At 43.7% G+C, this 17,137-nt stretch overlaps 1 protein-coding gene across 6 annotated transcripts in view; it reads right to left on the reverse strand.

The window, feature by feature from the left end:
* zfhx4 (zinc finger homeobox 4) overlaps nucleotides 1-17,137 on the reverse strand; it is a 93,995-nt gene that overhangs the window by 4,787 nt on the left and 72,071 nt on the right. For all 6 annotated transcript variants that reach the window (XM_005912029.2, XM_005912028.2, XM_005912030.3 and 3 more), the window contains exons 7-11: nucleotides 13,933-14,031; nucleotides 7,397-7,530; nucleotides 6,107-6,307; nucleotides 5,687-5,807; nucleotides 113-5,527 (exon numbers count right to left, since the gene is read on the reverse strand). In XM_005912029.2, coding sequence (XP_005912091.1) covers nucleotides 113-5,527; nucleotides 5,687-5,807; nucleotides 6,107-6,307; nucleotides 7,397-7,530; nucleotides 13,933-14,031 — 5,970 coding nt within the window. The remainder of the gene's footprint in view (nucleotides 1-112; nucleotides 5,528-5,686; nucleotides 5,808-6,106; nucleotides 6,308-7,396; nucleotides 7,531-13,932; nucleotides 14,032-17,137) is intronic.

Raw genomic sequence — 17,137 nt, forward strand, 5'->3', positions numbered from 1 at the left:
TAACCAGTAGTACAGTAGAAGAAAATAGTGCATGATAAAACTCAGTTCATAAAGCTTCTAGTGAGTTTTTTTTCTTTTTTTTTTTTTTTTACCATGTGTCATACTAACTCACCAGGTGTGTTGGGTGGGAAAACAGGAAGTGATGATGGCCCATTGACTCCAGGAAGTAGGACTGGTGGGAGGCCAGATAACCCTGGGTAGCCTGAGGGTAGGCTGAGGCCATGAAGTGCATTATTATTGTCCACTGAAGTCTGTTGCTGCTGGCCAGGGAGGCCAAGTCCCTCACCGGCTTTCTTCATGCGGTCCAGCTCTTGCTGGGCCATGAGCTGACGGACAGTGGTTGGTGCTAGGTAGTCCTTTTCTCTATCCACCTGGTTTCCCATTGTTTCTTGCACTTTGGTGATGTGCTGTTTTGAAAAGATGTGGTCTCTGACAGACATCCGTGCAGTGTACTTTACACCACACAAAGTACACTCAGGCCTGGGTCCCTCTGGTGAGCCTTGACTTATCATGAATGGCTTTCCAATATTAATCTTGAATTTCTTTTCTTTAGCACGCGCATTCTGGAACCACACCTGAACAACACGTTTAGGGAGTCCAATCTCATTGCCTAGCATTTCACACTCTTGCATTGTAGGAGTGCGATAGTCACTAAAGCAGGCTTTGAGTACTTTAAGTTGCAGGTTACTCATCTGGGTCCTGAATCGTTTGTGCCCTGGCCTATCCCCAGCATTGCTGCCTTTCCCAGATTTGCTGAAGGGGTTACCCGCCCCAAAAGGACTAGGGGAACTAGGATCAGCTAGGCTTGATGATTCACTCCTGTCATTGTTTTCATCAAATTCATCATCTCTGGAGCTAAAATAAGAGTCACAGTCTTTTCCAGAGAAGCTGAGGGCAGGGCTCACCATGCTGAATTGGAACCTTTCATTGCCACTATCAGAATTTGGCATCAGGCCACTTTTGTTGTCACTTAGCTTGTCTCCTCCATTGGCAGTAAAGCTTTCAACCTCATTGTTATTATACTCATCTCCGGTTGTAGCATCGCTAATGGCTGTGTTAATTGATGATGTCTCATCAAAGTCCATCTTACTGAGATCATAAGATGAAACTTCTGCTGAATTAATATTAGGCCCTTCAGTTTCATCACAGTTTTCAGCTTTTAAGGATGAAGGGCTTAAGAAGTTTTTTACTTGCGCCTCGGTTGGTTTGACTGGGGTTGAGGATGCAGTGGGTAGCTCATACTCATTTGGCTCAGTCTTGGTAGGCAGCTGTGGGTAGTCAAAGAAATTATACTTATTGGGGCTTTCACCTCTTTCATTGTCTTGATTCATCATTGGGCTTGGTGGCAAGCTAAAACCTGCCTGCTTAGCGTCATGCCAGTGTCTAGATCGTATGTGGCTATCTAGAGCAGATTTTGCTTTAAACAATGCTCTGCAAAAGGGGCATTTCTTGTGAGACTGGGAGGGCCCTATAGCCCTAAACTGCCCCTTTCTCTCTCGAGCGCGGGTGTTTTGGAACCAAACTTGCACAACTCTCTTTTTCAAGCCAACTTCCCGTGCAATATGGTCCAACATCTTCCTTGTTGGGTTAGAGTCAAGTAGGTATTTGTCATAAAGAATCTCCAATTGTTCTGGTGTGATGGTGGTTCTTAAACGCTTATCTCTGTGTTGCTCTTCACTACTGTTACCGCCATCTTTGTCATTGGCACTTTCTTCTTTGTCATCAAGTTTCCTCTTCATCGCCCCAGAGCCTGCAGCAGAAGCTAAGCCAGAGCTACTCTGAGATGGGATTTGGGAGAGACCTCCAGATAACAGCTGGCTAGCCATAAGGGGGTTGTTGGGGTCAAATATCATATAGGGCATATCAATGGGTCTTTCAAGGAATTGTGAGTGAAGAAATTGGTTCTGAGCAGCCAAGAAATGCATGTGTTGGTGCTCCTGCCACAACTCTAGAGTGGGGAATGCTATCTTACACTGATCACACTGGTACTGAAGCATCTGATGGGAAAGGCTATTTGTAAGTGAAGACAGTGCCAGGGAAAGTGGACTTGAGGGAACTGCAGCTGCCTGAGGCTGGGAATGGGGTCTTGACATTTGTGCCTGGGGGGCTTTTTGTGGAGGTGGCTGCGGTGTGCAAGCCTTAGATGGTCTTGGTTCTGGTAGTGACTTTATCACTGGTGAAGGGGCAGTCTCGTTTTGTTTAACTTCGGTTTCAGGGGTCAAATCTGGCTTGGGGGAAATTTTGCCCATGGTAGTACGAGGAGAGGACATCACAGGGGAGCTTGAGCCAGAACTGCTGGGAGTTCCTGTTTGGGAATGCTTAGGTATGTCTAAAGGTCCCTGGGTGATCTTAAATGGACCTTGCTCAGGAGAATCTGAATACTCCTCGCATTGGTTGTCGTCATTAATTTCCTCATCTTCATCCTTATAACACTGCTTTTTCTGGTGAGTGATAAGATCAAAGATGCGTGGGAACACAATGTTGCACTTCTTACATTGGTACTGCATGTTGCTGGTTCTGATGTATCGTTCATTAGTCAGCTCTTTTTTCTCACTGTCTTTAGAGTCTGCCTGGTTCTCATAGCTCTTTCGAGCTTTCTGGCGAGCATTCTGGAACCACACCACAATGACTCGTGATGGCAGGTTGAGCACAGTGGAGAGCTGCTCAATCTCATCATCTTTTGGATAGGCATTAGTGTCAAAGAAATCTTGAAGTACCCTTAACTGGTAATCAGTGAATCTGGTTCTGGAGGACCTCTTGTTCATCATTGAGTCTGCTCTGTGGTATTCCTGTGCACTTAGTTGGGGCTCCAATCGAATGTCTTCCAGTGTTGTAATGGGAGGAATACTGAAGTTGTAGGGAGAGTCTTTACTCCGCTGCCTTTCTTTGAAAAGGGTGTTACGGAACCAGTGCTTTATAACTTTTTGGGGCAGGCCAGACTTCTCTGACATCTCCTGAATTTGCTCTTCATTAGGAGAATTGTTAATATCAAAGTTTGCGCGAAGAATCTTGAGTTGGTCATCGGTGATGCGGGTGCGCGGTCTCTTAAATTGAGAGTGGCGGAGGAAGTTTGGATCAAGACCCAGCTGTTGTTGGCAGAGTTGTGTAAGGTCTGTGGACAGCGAATCCATAGTGGGCAGCTGGAGGGCCAGCTGAGGGGGTAGCCCTGGGTGCTGGACAGACTGCATCATTAGAGGCGGGAAAAGGGGCAGATCCAAGGGAACAGGTAGCTGCACTTGGGGTGGTGCAGGGGGGGCAGTAGGTGGTGGAGGTGGGGGCGGTGGCTGGGGCGTTTGTGTCTGGTGAGAGGGTTGGTGTGAACTCTGATGGGAAACAGGAACCGGTGAAGGTACTGGAGTTTGAGGCTTGGCCACAGACATGGCAGCAGGCTGAGGAGCTGTCACTGGGGTTGGAGCAGGAGGAGGTGGCGGAGGAGGAGGAGGAGGAGGTGGTGGCGGCGGTGGTGTCTCTGGTGAAGAAGGGTTTATTGGATAAAGTTTGTCATAAGCCTCTCTGTACTGCTGGGCAAACTTTTCAAGTTCCACATATGGGAAAAAGTGACTATGCACATGTTCTTGGTGGCTCTTGAGAATAAGCATGTTAGAGAAGAGCTTTCCACACATCCCACACTCAAGCTTATCAGTATTCATTTCTACTTGTTCAACTCCATCTTTGCTTTTCCTTTGGTTTTTTTGTCTGTTTTCATTGTACTGGATCACCAACTCGAATCCAAAATTCTCCAATAGCGCTTTTGCTGCATTACCTCTTGCTCCTGACACAATACGTGGAGGGGGAATCAGAGGCTCTGAAAACTTTGACTTTTTGGGTTCTTTGTTGTCCTTTCCTACATCATTCAATGCATCACCTCCATTTTCCATCTTCGCCCTGTTTTCCTGTTTTTCCAGGTGGTCCTCTGCATCTCTAGACATTTGTATTTCTGAAACTGAGACTGTGCTAGCTTCCATTTTTGCTTTCTGGTTCTGCAGTTGCTGGTTTTTCTGCTGCAGAATTTGTGACTGTGATTGAGAAGCCTGCTGCTGCTGTTGCTGTTGAACCTGTTGCTGGACTTGAGCCTGCTGTAACTGGTGCTGCTGTTGCATCTGCTGCTTCAGGTCTTCTAGAAATGATCCAGTAAGACCAGGCATTCCAAAAGCTGCAGCTGAGTGCAGCGCAAGTTCTGGGCTAAGGTTGAATTCTGCCCCAGGTATGTAAAATGGGAAGAGGAACTGCGGCTGTTGAAACTGCAGTAATGCTTCTGGGGTCATTGGAAAATGGGGGAGAAAAGCTGGATTGAGGAACTGAGGCTGGAAGAAAGCAGCCTGTTGCTGGAGTTCATGTTGAAGCTGCAGCTGCAGTTGGGCTGCGGACTGTGCTGATTGTTGGCTGCTTGCCTGTGCTGACACATGGTCAGTAGTTGCTGCTTGTTTTGAGTTGTTACTGCTGTTAGGTTCTTTGGGTTCAACAGTGTTTTCTTTGTTAGAAGAAGGTGTACCACTTCTTGCAGCATCTAAATTGCTTGCATTCCCTTGTGTGCTTGGGCCTGGACTTTTTGAAGATACTGGACCGCTAGTTCCAGATATACTGCTGCTGCTGCTGCTGCTCATGTCATTTTTGGCTGTTCTTGCTTTGGTCTGATGTAGAACTGACCTCATGTGAATTTCAAGTGTTGAACTTTGGCTATATGCAACATTGCAAATATTGCATTTAAATGGTTTGTTGTCAATGCTGTTGCTTGGCTCTTGTGGAACTGGGCTTGATGCCTCTTGAAGGACCTTTTTCAATTTATGTAGGTGGGAAACTGAGTTATAGTGTACTAGTAGGATGTTCTTCTGGGTGAAGGACTCCTTACATACTGTGCACTTGTAAGGTCGAGAAGGGTCCAGAAATTTTTCCATTGTAAAATTGGGCCCCTTTCTAAATGGTAGGGTCCGTTTTGGTTCTGCTCCCATGTCATCTAGCAGGGAGCTACTGTCACTTCCTGTGGGACTGGGCTTTTCTTCCTGGTCCATTTCATCATCTTTGTCCAAGTCATGTTCAAAGGCCTGAGCTTCCTCCAAGGCCCTGGCCTCACTCTCTGTGATATCTCCATTCAGTGGCAGATTGCCTATGAGTTGCTGCACCTCAGCCTCACTAAGTTCAGGGTGCCCATTTTCTAAATGCTTCCTGAGGGCCAGGAATGTCCTGAAGCTGCGCTGGCAAAGGCTGCACATAGTGGCTGCTCTGATGGCATGGTACTGAGAATGTATCTGAAGCTTCTGCATTGTTTTGAAGGCCAAACTGCAGTGGTTGCAACGATATTTGTAGACATGACGATCTGATACAGAGAGCTGTTGTTGCTGTTGCTGAAGTCTTTGGAGCTCACTGAGATGCTCCTGCAGATTATCAGGGGATTTGCTATCATGTCTTAATCCACTGGCTCTCTTCCAATCTGGGGCCTCTGAGGCCTCCTTTGGGGGCTTGAGTTCCTCACGCTGCAGGTCTAAATCATTCTTGTCTTGATTGGCCAGCTCATCCTTTGAAATGTTTCCTACGCATAGAAAATACAATGTAAGGTTCTCGTCAGACAGTATGTTTTGACAAATACATAGAAAATTACACACTCAAGTTCTTCAGTGGACCTTTACCATCATCTGGGCAACAAATTAATGACAGAAAGAAAACAGTGTATGCTACATATTCTGCTCACCATGAGACTTTCCTGACCCATCTGTGAGAGAGGTAGAGGAATCCATTAACGACATACTTCTCTCTTGTTCAGTCTGGGGGTGCATTATATTATTTGGTGTTGCTGTTTCAGGTCCAACAACCTGCAAAGACCAAAGATTGTTATTATACCAATTTATAATCTGATATAGAAAGTGCAGAGGAAGCGTGCCAAATTGTTTCTTGTATTGAAATCAAAGCTTATTTTAGGGAAAGAATTTGCTTCTCTCGGTGGACAGTAACAACATTCAAGATTATGGGAGCATCTCAAGAGAGAACATTTAGCAACAACAAGTAACATCACAATTTATTTTTGCTTTGAATGTGCAGTTTGCTCTCACACACACACAGTCTAACAGACACACTCAAACAAATTGTATTTCTAGTCATTACTTCTACATACAGTCAGAATGAGCTTTTCCACACAATCGGGTGCCACGCTGTGAAGGTGAGTGAGATGTAGCTGCAGGTGGATTTTGTTGCTAAGGACATCCTGGCACAGTGGGCAGCGGATCACTGGCTGCATGGAATGCTGGGACATAACATGTAGCTGCATACGGTTGGCATCTTTACTGCTGTAGTTGCAGTACGGACACTGCTGAACCTAAAAAACAAGACAGCACAATAACTAGGTGGGGAAATAATGAAATGATTTTAAAGAAAAGGAAAATATTTTCCTTTAATTCAAGAGCAGAAGTTACTTATTACGCTCAATGTACTTTTGTGGGTATCATTCTTGCACTGCACGGCCATTAAATTAGCCAGCCATCTGCCTCACTGGTCACACCTTACTTTTTAAAATTCCACTAAATCTGTCAAAACGAGAATTTTTGGTAATCCTCACTATCTGCCACCCGGCCCCCAGTTACCATGCCCAACTTGACCTAGAAAACATAAATCAACCATCTTTCATGTAATTTGTTTAAATCTTTTAAGTCGTGCCATTTTATTAGTAGAAAACAAGATTGGCCAGAATTTCTAATCAGGAGATTGCAGATGACAAAGGTGTGTACTCTCCTAAGCTATGCCTTGCCCTCATTACAGCGAGTACTCTGAGCATAGCTGCCTCCCTACCACCTGTCTTAATAGAATCCATTTCTGAAATGACTAAGTCTTCCTTCCTACCAGAACCAGACGAGCTAATACTTCATAATCTAATTTAAAAACACATATAATTTAAAGAGATGCAAAAAGGGGAAAAGAAGCAGGCAAGGAGTCCTAAGGCTAGTGCAGGTATTCCACTTAAGGACACAAAGGCCGGCCTATTGTGCTTGATGCTGAAAAGCTATGTCAGAGGGGGAATAGTAGGATGCATTTAACCCTTTGAATGAAAGCCGGCGCCAGGAATTGCTAAATGCTTGGCTTAACATTTCTGCTTCTTATAGTTAAGTATCTTCCATTAGCTCATCCCACAGTGACAGTGAAGGTTAGATTTCATTAGTGCTTATGAAGACAAACCTGCCTCAGTGGCTATTAGCTTTCTGTAGATCCAATGACAAAGTCCAACTAGTATATGGAATTTAAATAGCCATTTTGAATAGGTACATAGATAAGCACCATAACCTAGATGGATTTTCTTTAGCAAGGTGAACACAGTATACAGATCCGCAAACACTAAATGAGGAACAGATAAGAACAACACAGGTGACATTTTCTAACGCAACTGGGAGTTTCCTTTTAAAACTACACAAACCTGGTCATTAGCTGAGGTCTTCCCTTCAGCAGACTTTGGCCTTTTAGGTGGGCTTTCCATTTGGCGATCTGGCAGGAGAGAATGTTTAACCATAGCATTCGGTCCGGTAACCTCTTTAGACACGGCATTCACTCCTAGCAGGTGGTGGCGAGACAAAGAGAAGAGGGGACAGAGAACGCAAAAGGTTAAAAGTGAATGGATTTCATCAACTAAATATTCAGTATTTATATTCCCAGTTTAAATGTCTGCATTTGTATATTTTAATATTCCAAATATTTATGATACATATTTTTTTTTTAAACAGAAATACAACAATATTAACGGCAAACTTGTTTTTTTTCCAAGGTTTTTGGAATACAGGAGAAGAATATTAAGTAGAGCATCTAATATATCCTGCATATTACATGAGAAATGGATGTATTAATCTGTAACATGTGAAATATACATGATAAAAATTGATAAAATTCTCACATCCCTCGCAATGGAATTGGATCATTTGTGAACATAACATAAATGTGTGGTTTGTCATGTTTGCTATCTTTTGTAACAATGAGCTGCCCCACTTTCACCTCTCCCATTCAGAATATGCACGATTTGAATGGGCCAATAAAATCTAATTGTGACATTTTGTGGCTGTATGGGATCATAAAACAATCATTAAATAATTACTGCTTTACAAATAACTGAATAACATCAACACATGTATTGTAGGTGATGGCTTTAAAAAAAAGAGTCTGACACCAGGACAACATTAGCATGGATACAAGCATGAAGAGTATTATTCACATTCACATATGCTGACGTGCCACTGCCCTGAGGACATGTAAAATAGGAAAAACTCGGGCAGGCTCATTATCACAGCACGACATACATTAAATGTTATGGTAATATTATACACTTCATTAGTTCATATACATTTCCCCAGCTGCCTCGACAACTCCTGTGTCTGTATAAGATGCTAAATTTTCAGGGCTTTGTCACGGCTGGTGGTACAGTACCAGCGCTACTTGTGTGTGTCTGTTTGTATGTGTGCGTGTAAGCGTGTGTGATGTTAACAGCAGGGCTCAGTGTGGAGAGATCAGCCTCTGGTTGTATTTAGTAAATGCTGCAGCCACTGATAAATCTTTCATTAGCCTCATCCTAAGATACAGGCCGTGCAGGCCCTGCTATACTCTGCCACTGCAATTTACCCACTCTGCACAACACAAAGACACAGCAACAGCAACGCTCCCTCCCTCCTTCCCTCCCTTTTCCTCGCTCTCTTCCCTAAGCTACCCCCCCACCCCTCCCCTCCTCCCGCTTCCCCTCCCTCGTCTGGTCACTCAAGGCAATATGTGAGCCTCACTCTTGCGAATCAACGCTTCACGCTAGATGCACAAATGGAAAAAAAGGGAAATCAAAGCACTGATACATGGAGAGGGGGCTAAAAAAAACATTTTGTATTTCATATTATTCTGTGGCTCGTGTTTGTATTGGGCGCATATCAATTCCTCCGGCCCGTTCATGCATTTTAATTCTGTTGCATTAAGTAGGCGTTCCACTTATTTTATTTGTAATCCCCTATATCTGGAGCCTGAAATATTGGCCTGTCAAGGAAAGTGACAAGAGAGAAGGAGGGAGGGAAGAAAGGAAGAAATAGAGAAAGGGGAGAGTGAAGAAAAAAAAACACACACACACACACACACAAGGGCACAATGTGAATTTCCAAGAACATCCGAGAATTGCTCTGCAGCTCAGAAGAGCGAGGTAATCTCGTCTTCCACTGCTTGTGATGGCCCCTGCAGGGCTAGTGTGTGTGTGTCCGCGCGCGCGCGTGTCTATGTGCAAATATGCGTGTGTATTTTGTGCTTCATATCAGGCCTCTGACACTCCATTGGTCAGATCGGTGCAGGCTGGAAGCGCCCGTCATATCACCTGACCTTTCCCGAGTCCGTGCCCCGCCTCCTATATTTACTATAACCATTTCTAATTTCAACTTTCAATTTTTGCCTCCATCTTCCAGTCAATTTGCAACTAAATTACATCCCTGAGAAAGGAGATGAGGCGATTGTTGGACGAGAGCCTGCAAACACATTTACAATGTGGAGGGTGTGGGGGTGGTGTGTGTGTGTGCATGTGGGGGGGGGGGGGCACACATCACCATTGATTACTGTCATGTTGAATGTAAATGCTCGTCTGTGTGTGTGCAACATGAAGATCTGTCCTTCTGTTTTGAATGTCTTTGACCCGCTGCTTTAATCAACACTTATGCTTACGCTCAAACTCATATGAAGAAAAAACAGCTGGTTAACCCTGAATGAGAGAGGAGTTCTTTCTATGGTCACTTAGGAGCTTTCAATAGCAAGCTCTGCCAGTGAATAATAAACCTATTTTGAGGCATAGAATTGCATTCAAAATTGTAGAGTGTCTTCCAAGAATATAATTACCAGTAGGACAAATAAATACAATGGCAACCGCAATCCAAAAACTATCCATAAAACCACGAGAGGAAAATCTAAATATCCCTAAAACCTTGTTCTTAACAAGCCACATATTCTTGCAATGAATAGTGCTTGGATAACTTAAGTAAATCAAGAGAAATAACAGGAGAGCACATGACTGAGAACAAGGGAGAATCAGAAGACTCTTCTCTCATTTTCTTTTGTCTCTGAGTCTGCACCCCATACTTAATGACTGTCCTTTTTCCTTTTCCTCCCCCTTGTACTTTCCCCTCCCTTCTCCAGCTCTCCTCCATCCCCTCTTCCACATGTGGGTTCCAGCAGCTGCAGCCTATTGAAATGGAGGGGTAGAATAAACCTGAAATTGCCCCTTCAACCCCCTAACCCCCTTCCACCAATGACAAATGTCTGCATGGAGCAGGACCTGAGTTGATTAGATAAATCAAAAGGTGATTTATGACACTCAACCCCTTTTGCATTGCAGGGGGAGAGAGCGGTACACACACCACCCATCTTTATTTGCAACTGTCAGGGATGTTTAGGTAGCCACATACGCACACATACACTTCTATAGACGCAAGTGGACGCTCCAGTGGAGAGAGGCACGGAGCAATGGGGTAAAAGGCAGAACAACGGGGAGAGGAGAGAACGAGAAAAAATGACAGAGAGGGACAGAGAAGCCCACGGCCTCGGGGTATTTTTGTCCCATATAGTTCCTCGAAAGGCAGGGGAACCAACAATGCCATTGTAGCTCTTACTTTTTCTGGGGATCCATTTGGAATCCGCCCTTTTGCTTAAGTGAGTTTTTCACACAAACTGTCCAAGTATGTCACTGAATCATCATCGTGTCTTCAGGACTGACTATACGTAAAGTCGGCTGCATCATCGGGATCAAGTCGACAGTGAAATAAACCTGTTGTAACCATTTCCCCTGTTTTTTCCTCGTCCTCTATCTTCTTTTAACATGCTGCATCAATTCCATTGATGATTCCACTCCTGTCATTTCATTTAATCGAAATACAAAAAAGCCCAGCAAACACAGAGCGGAGAGCGGGGCGGTGGTGTGGGAGTGTGGGCTGGGTGGCTTGGATTTAGTATTCAATTTAGCTGTCTTGAGCCCTGGCAGACTGGCTAAGGTTACGGAGCAGTAAATCTAGGAAGGAGAGCTGGCCAAAGCGGGCCAGGGAGGGCTGGCCAGCATGATTTACTGGCCTACTGCTCTGAGGTTACACATTAGGCTGACCCCCGGTCACCTGATAACATTACAGCAACACACTCTGAACCCCAAACTCCCACTGAAGCACTCAGCAGGGCCCAGATCTCGCCGGAGGGAAGTACACAGAGAAGGAGGCTGGAAAAAGATTGAAATGGTGAGAGGCAGAGACATAGTCAGATGGAGAGAGAGTCAAAGAAAGAAAGGCTATTAAACAGCAGCTGTCTTGTAGTTTGTGTGTTTTTAATGACTAGCCTTCCCTTCTCTTCCATCTCCAGCTTGTGTTCTAATGAGAGATAAATATGAGCGTGGCCTTGTCACATTTGACAAATTGTCGGAGACATTCAACAAGCTGTCATTACACAGAAAACACACATAGTGCATGCACAAAGGAAATGCTGCAGGCTTGTAATTAAACATGCTAATATCTTTAATATATTTTAATCTCATATAAGAGAGAGAGACAGAAAAGGAGCACAGCTATCCTCTCAAGTTGGGAGAAATTTGCAAGATGCATGCACATTAAAAAAACAGACACACACACACAAATATTCAGAATATAAACAAGCTAATATAGAATTATTTAACATGAGATCTTGTTTGCATGTGAATGCGTTTCGTTTCGCCAGTATCTTCACGATTCAAAATTGCACACGCAATAATACATAACATCTGACTGGAGGAACAATGAGTAATTTCTGTGCTAATTTGAAGCAGGTAGAGATCTGTAATTTCCTTAGGCTGCCTGACAGGCTCATTTCTATGCCGGGGCCTTTGTTTAGTTGATTATTTATAAGAAGTGGGCCCCTGAGCCATGGTGGCGACATGTGCCATCTACACAAACAGCATAAAGCTATCTGGAAGTAATCCACACTGAGGACATTTGCATGGAAAATGTAACGTGGATTATAATTAATCTGAAGTGACACGGGATTAAAACAAGACAATGTAAATGAAGAAAGGGAAACAGCTCTTTTCGCTGGTTCCTTGCCCCTCCCCCACCCTTTCACCTCTCTCTCTCTCTCTCTCTCTCGCTCCTTCCCTCTTCTCCCCTCTCTATCTATCCATCGGCCCCTCTTTGTTTAAAGACTCTTGGTCTTGGAGATGAAGTGCGCAAATACACTGCTCACTTGGTCACACTGTAATCCCTTCCCTGGAGATACCATATGGACACACACACACACACACACACACACACAGATCTCAAGATTTAGGCCTGATGAAGGAAATGTTAAATCTGCCTACATCAAAACAAAAAAATCAAAACAAACAGACAAAACAAAAACAAGGCCCCAGAATAACAGCCTGATAACACACCAGGATCTCCCGCCCCCCCACAACACCACCACCCCCACTTTACATTTTCTGGCAATTGACTTTCTCAAGTCTCCTTTAAAGCAAATGCATAATAAAACACCAAAAAAAGCGCCACTAGCGATATTATATCTGCCTTCCTAGACAAACTAAAACCTTACCCCCAAGGCGACTCCTAGAACAAATTATTCATAAAAATTAAAAAAAAAAAGGAATACATTTCTGCTTTATTAAATAAGCTTCACTACACTCAAGAACGCTCGCATACGTAGGCACGCTTAAGAACACCGTGGGTTTCTTTCTTTTCCCCTTTTTTTTTTTGCATGTGTGCTCTGGTGTTAAATGGCGCTGGTGGTAATATGCAGCAGTAAATGCATGGATGGTGGTTCCCCCCGCTAGTCCGTCAGACAGGCCTGTCACAGAGATAGAGCTGAAAGATAGATGACTAGCTAAACTAATAGGCCCCAGCCTCACTCAGCTCTCCTTCTGGCTCATTGAGCCTCACATTATGGAGCTAGGTATGGCATGCTAGGAAGAGAAGGTGGGGAGGGAGCTTCAGATGGATAGAGGGTGTAGTTGGAAGTGTATGTGTGTGTGTGTGAGTCGGGGGGCAAGAGTGAAAGAGTAGAAGAGACATTAGTAGGGGCAGAAAGAATGAGAACCCCATGCAAAGACAGAGCGGGGAAATAAGAGAGAGAGAGAAGCCCCATGTAATATTCATTCCCAGCCATGGATTTCCATCTCATACATAAGAAAACCATATGAATTCATATTTGGGTAAATCAAATCTAACAAAGCCAGGGCCATCCTGACCACAGCTTCACAGCAGAGGCATTATGTGCTCCATACCTCGCCCAAAATAACAGCGACGCCAAGTCGCCTTTTACAGATTGTTGCCCCTCCCTGCTTCACTATACTTACAAACGAATAAACTGTTTCTCCTTTCCCCCTCTTTCTATCTCGTGCTATTTTTTTTTCTACCCAAGGTAATGCCTGCGATAGGTTCACAGATTGGACAACAATTAAGGGATGGATTGAGCCAGGAAAAAAAAAATGGGAGAGAAAGAAAAATGAAGGGAGAGTGCAGGGAAAAAACTAATTTAAGGGTTGCAGGGATGCAGTGCAATATTAGAAAAACATATACACAGGCCCCCCATCTAATCCTGCGCTTATGAAAAATTAATATGTCATCGGAGAGGGCACAAGAACGAGAAAAGATTAATGCAAGGCGCTTATAAATTACAAGCACGCAAACTGATTTGATTAAAAAATAATCTGGGGCCTGGACATTGCCTGGTAATATCCACAACACTCAACTTATCCTTCTCTCTTTCTGTCCTTTTTTCCTTCCTCTTCTTGTTTCCCCCACTCCCCCGTCTCTCCTTTTTTCTCTTTCTGTCAGATGGAAACGATTAAAGCGGGTCACATGGAGGCTAGTCAGCAGCATTCACATGTTACACACACGTTAGAACCTTATCTGAGGGAGAGCGACACATGAACAATAACTTAAGACGAGAGGCTTGTGGTTCGTATGTGTTTTGTGCGCACAGTTTGCACGCGCGCAGACTTACGGTCAGTTTTCCTGCTGTCAGCCGAGTCTCGGTCGCTGAGGTTGAGCCCGGGCCTGGAGGAGGAGCGAGGAGGTCTCTCACTGTCCTCAGAAGTTTCTTCTGAAAATGCACACACACACACACACAAACAACAACTTCATTATCTGCAGAGCTCTCTAAAACACATTCGATGGCTGTAAGGGCAGCACTGGAAAAAGAAAATTTCATGGTGTTTGACTCTGAAAGCTGCAGATGTTCTAACATATATTGCAGTGTGATATTAGAGAAATATTCCAGCTTTTATATGTTTGCTTTATTCCCATAAACACCTTTTTCTAGAGTAAACGTATCCCACTGAACAGCATATCTCACCAGCAAATAATGTTATTGACTTAAACACATGCTTTGTTGAAAACAGCCGCGCTCTGCCACTTCTAGTGGGTGAAACATAATACATCCATGGCCTGAAAGCTGAAAGGTTGTGTGACAACAAAATATGGCCTCCGGGGAAACGGCTTGAGTCATTTCGGGTGCCTCTCTTCAACATGCACTTCTCAAAAAAATAAAGAATATTATTTACTGACATTGCATAATAATGACTTTTTGTCCGTATATTTCATTTTAAATAAGCATTTTTACTTTTCTTCTATTCATTTAAAGTGTTATTTCAGGTTAGACAAATATTACAGCATGGTGGAAACACAAATTATGCTGTTGTAATGTAAAAACATAATTATGTGGAAACGCTATCATTCTGCTTTATTGCGACAACTGGAAAAAATACACAGCTCTACCAAATTGAGGCACACATTAACACTGACAGCCTACAACACACATCCTGCTGTAAAATCCGGGGGGAAAAATGGGAAAAATGAAAAGCAAAATAACATGAGATTGTGTAGGTCATGCTCACCACTACCCCGTACAGAAATAGTGTGTCTGCGTATTTTTGCACGCCTTGCTAAAAAGTATGTGTGTGTGTGTATTTGCGTGCGCACGCCAAAACACAAACCAACACACACGTGCAGCTCTGCACTATTAGCAGATTAGCCTACCCATCTCTGAGAGTTCAGCCCCTTGTTTGATAATTCTGTGTATCTGCAGTGTTCTGCCAGTGGATTAAAGTGTGTGCATGTGTGCGAGTGTGTACGCATGTGTGTGTGTGTGTATGTGTATATATGTGTCGCCAGCACAAGCTAACACTAATCCTAGCCGAGCCCCAGCGCTCCCTTTCATCCAGCCATCATTTGTCTCCGGCTGGGCTGATGTCACTTTGTAATGAATTTTGAGCAGTCTGAGAGAGGCCAGATAACCAGGCATGCGCATGCACACATGGCACGAACACACACACACATATAAACACACACGCGCACACATATATATAAATATACACACAATATAGTGCCCTCCTCCATCTCAGGACTAGCACACACCAATGCAAAATCAAACAGAAACACTTGCAAACAGGCATCAAATCACACACACGCAGAGTATCACGTTCACGCAGACACACACAGAGGAAAAACCGTTACAAATTTCATGTCTTTTAAATGGGGGAAAGGGGGGTCTCGCTCTCAACACAAACCCCTCACTCTGCCGGAGAATGAAACCGGTGTGTGTCTGTGTGCATGGGTGAGTGTGTATAAAAGAGCTGAGCTCATCAATCCTGTACCGCCTTAATAACCATATTTTATAACACACACACACAGCACACGCAGGCACACTCACACACATATTCACAGAAATCAGGCAAAGGGTGCATTGAGGTCAGCTTGCATTTGCATACAATCACTTTGGCCATTGTACGATGAGCAAAAGAGGTCTGCAACCCCACCACCACCACACACACACACACACCCCTTTGGAAACATGATATGATTAACCCTTTCAAATACCATGTGGTGTGAGTACACACACACATGCAAAAAAGCACATACAGACACACAGACTAAGCGCTGGCGCCATTGCTTTAAGCGGCAACACATTAAGTGGACATTATATACAGCATGAAATTTTCATGGCAGATGCTGGCATGTGATTGAGGAGGAAAATTGCAGTTGTGTTTGTGTGTGTGTGCCTGTATTCATGAACACTGTTATATTTTTGCATTTGCACACGTGGCTGCTGTACACGCTGTGTACACACAGTCTGTGTGTTTGTGTGTGTGTGTGTATGAAAGACTGGGACTGCACTCTGCTCCTGATGTTTTATTAATACATCGGTGACAACGGAGATGAAATATCTCCTGTCAGCCAAGAGAGGCCGGGCTGCAGAAATTGCAATTTTCACTGCTGGTGCTGCAGCGTCCATCTTTGTATTTTAATTCACCTCACCTTCATACGGAGGGGGGAGAGGACGCACACTGTGTATCCATGTGTGCACTTGTGCGCTGGTGTAAATGCTGCACGTGTGTGGCGGGTACCAAAGTCCTTCATCACTGGTTTATCTTTTCTCTATGCTTGACTTTTGTTCAAAGCCAAGGAAAAGCAAACGGTACAAATCGAACAGCATGTTTCACATAAGCATGCGGTGGGAGGGGTGGAGGGGTAAGGGTCAAAACAGAAATACTGAGAAAAAAAACACGCGTTAGTAGATCTTATATACTGCAAGGTCAAGTTAGTGTGTCAAAATAATAAAAACGTTTATAAAGTAGAAGGAAAAAAGTGATTTGTTACATATCATTTATTCAATTAATTTAAAAAGATGGTCATAAAAGTTTAATAGCAATTATTTTTATTTGATATTATCCCTATAATGCACTACGGGACCATATCATTTATCCCATAAATAAATTTGCCATCTGTGATGATAAATAAAAATGTGTGAATTACAGCTAGTTCGTTACCATTACATGACAACTCTGAATAATTTTTTGTGGTTTTTTTTTACTTCTGAATATGATCTTCACAATGACGTATTGCACATTTTTGTATTCGCCCATTAAGCTGGTCAAACTGCAAATTAATCAAGTCATTCTTCTAACAGATGACAGCAAGCAGAGGAGGAAATAAGTCAAGTGAAAGTGGTCTGAACTGCAGTGTGTGATCTTAACAATATCAAACCAGGGTCTTAACAAACCTCTAGGGGGCAGTCTACCTGTAGCCAGACAAAACACAGGAGAAACGTGAGACAATGAACAGAAAGACTGAAGGAGAGGAAGGAAGAGGGTGAAGAGTGGGTGAAGAAAGAGAAAAAAGAGAACAGGAGGGGGTGATCATCTGGGCCT

The sequence above is a fragment of the Haplochromis burtoni genome, unplaced genomic scaffold, assembly GCF_018398535.1.
Source record: "Haplochromis burtoni strain Fernald_Lab_line unplaced genomic scaffold, NCSU_Asbu1 Contig_1, whole genome shotgun sequence".
Taxonomy (NCBI): domain Eukaryota; kingdom Metazoa; phylum Chordata; class Actinopteri; order Cichliformes; family Cichlidae; genus Haplochromis; species Haplochromis burtoni.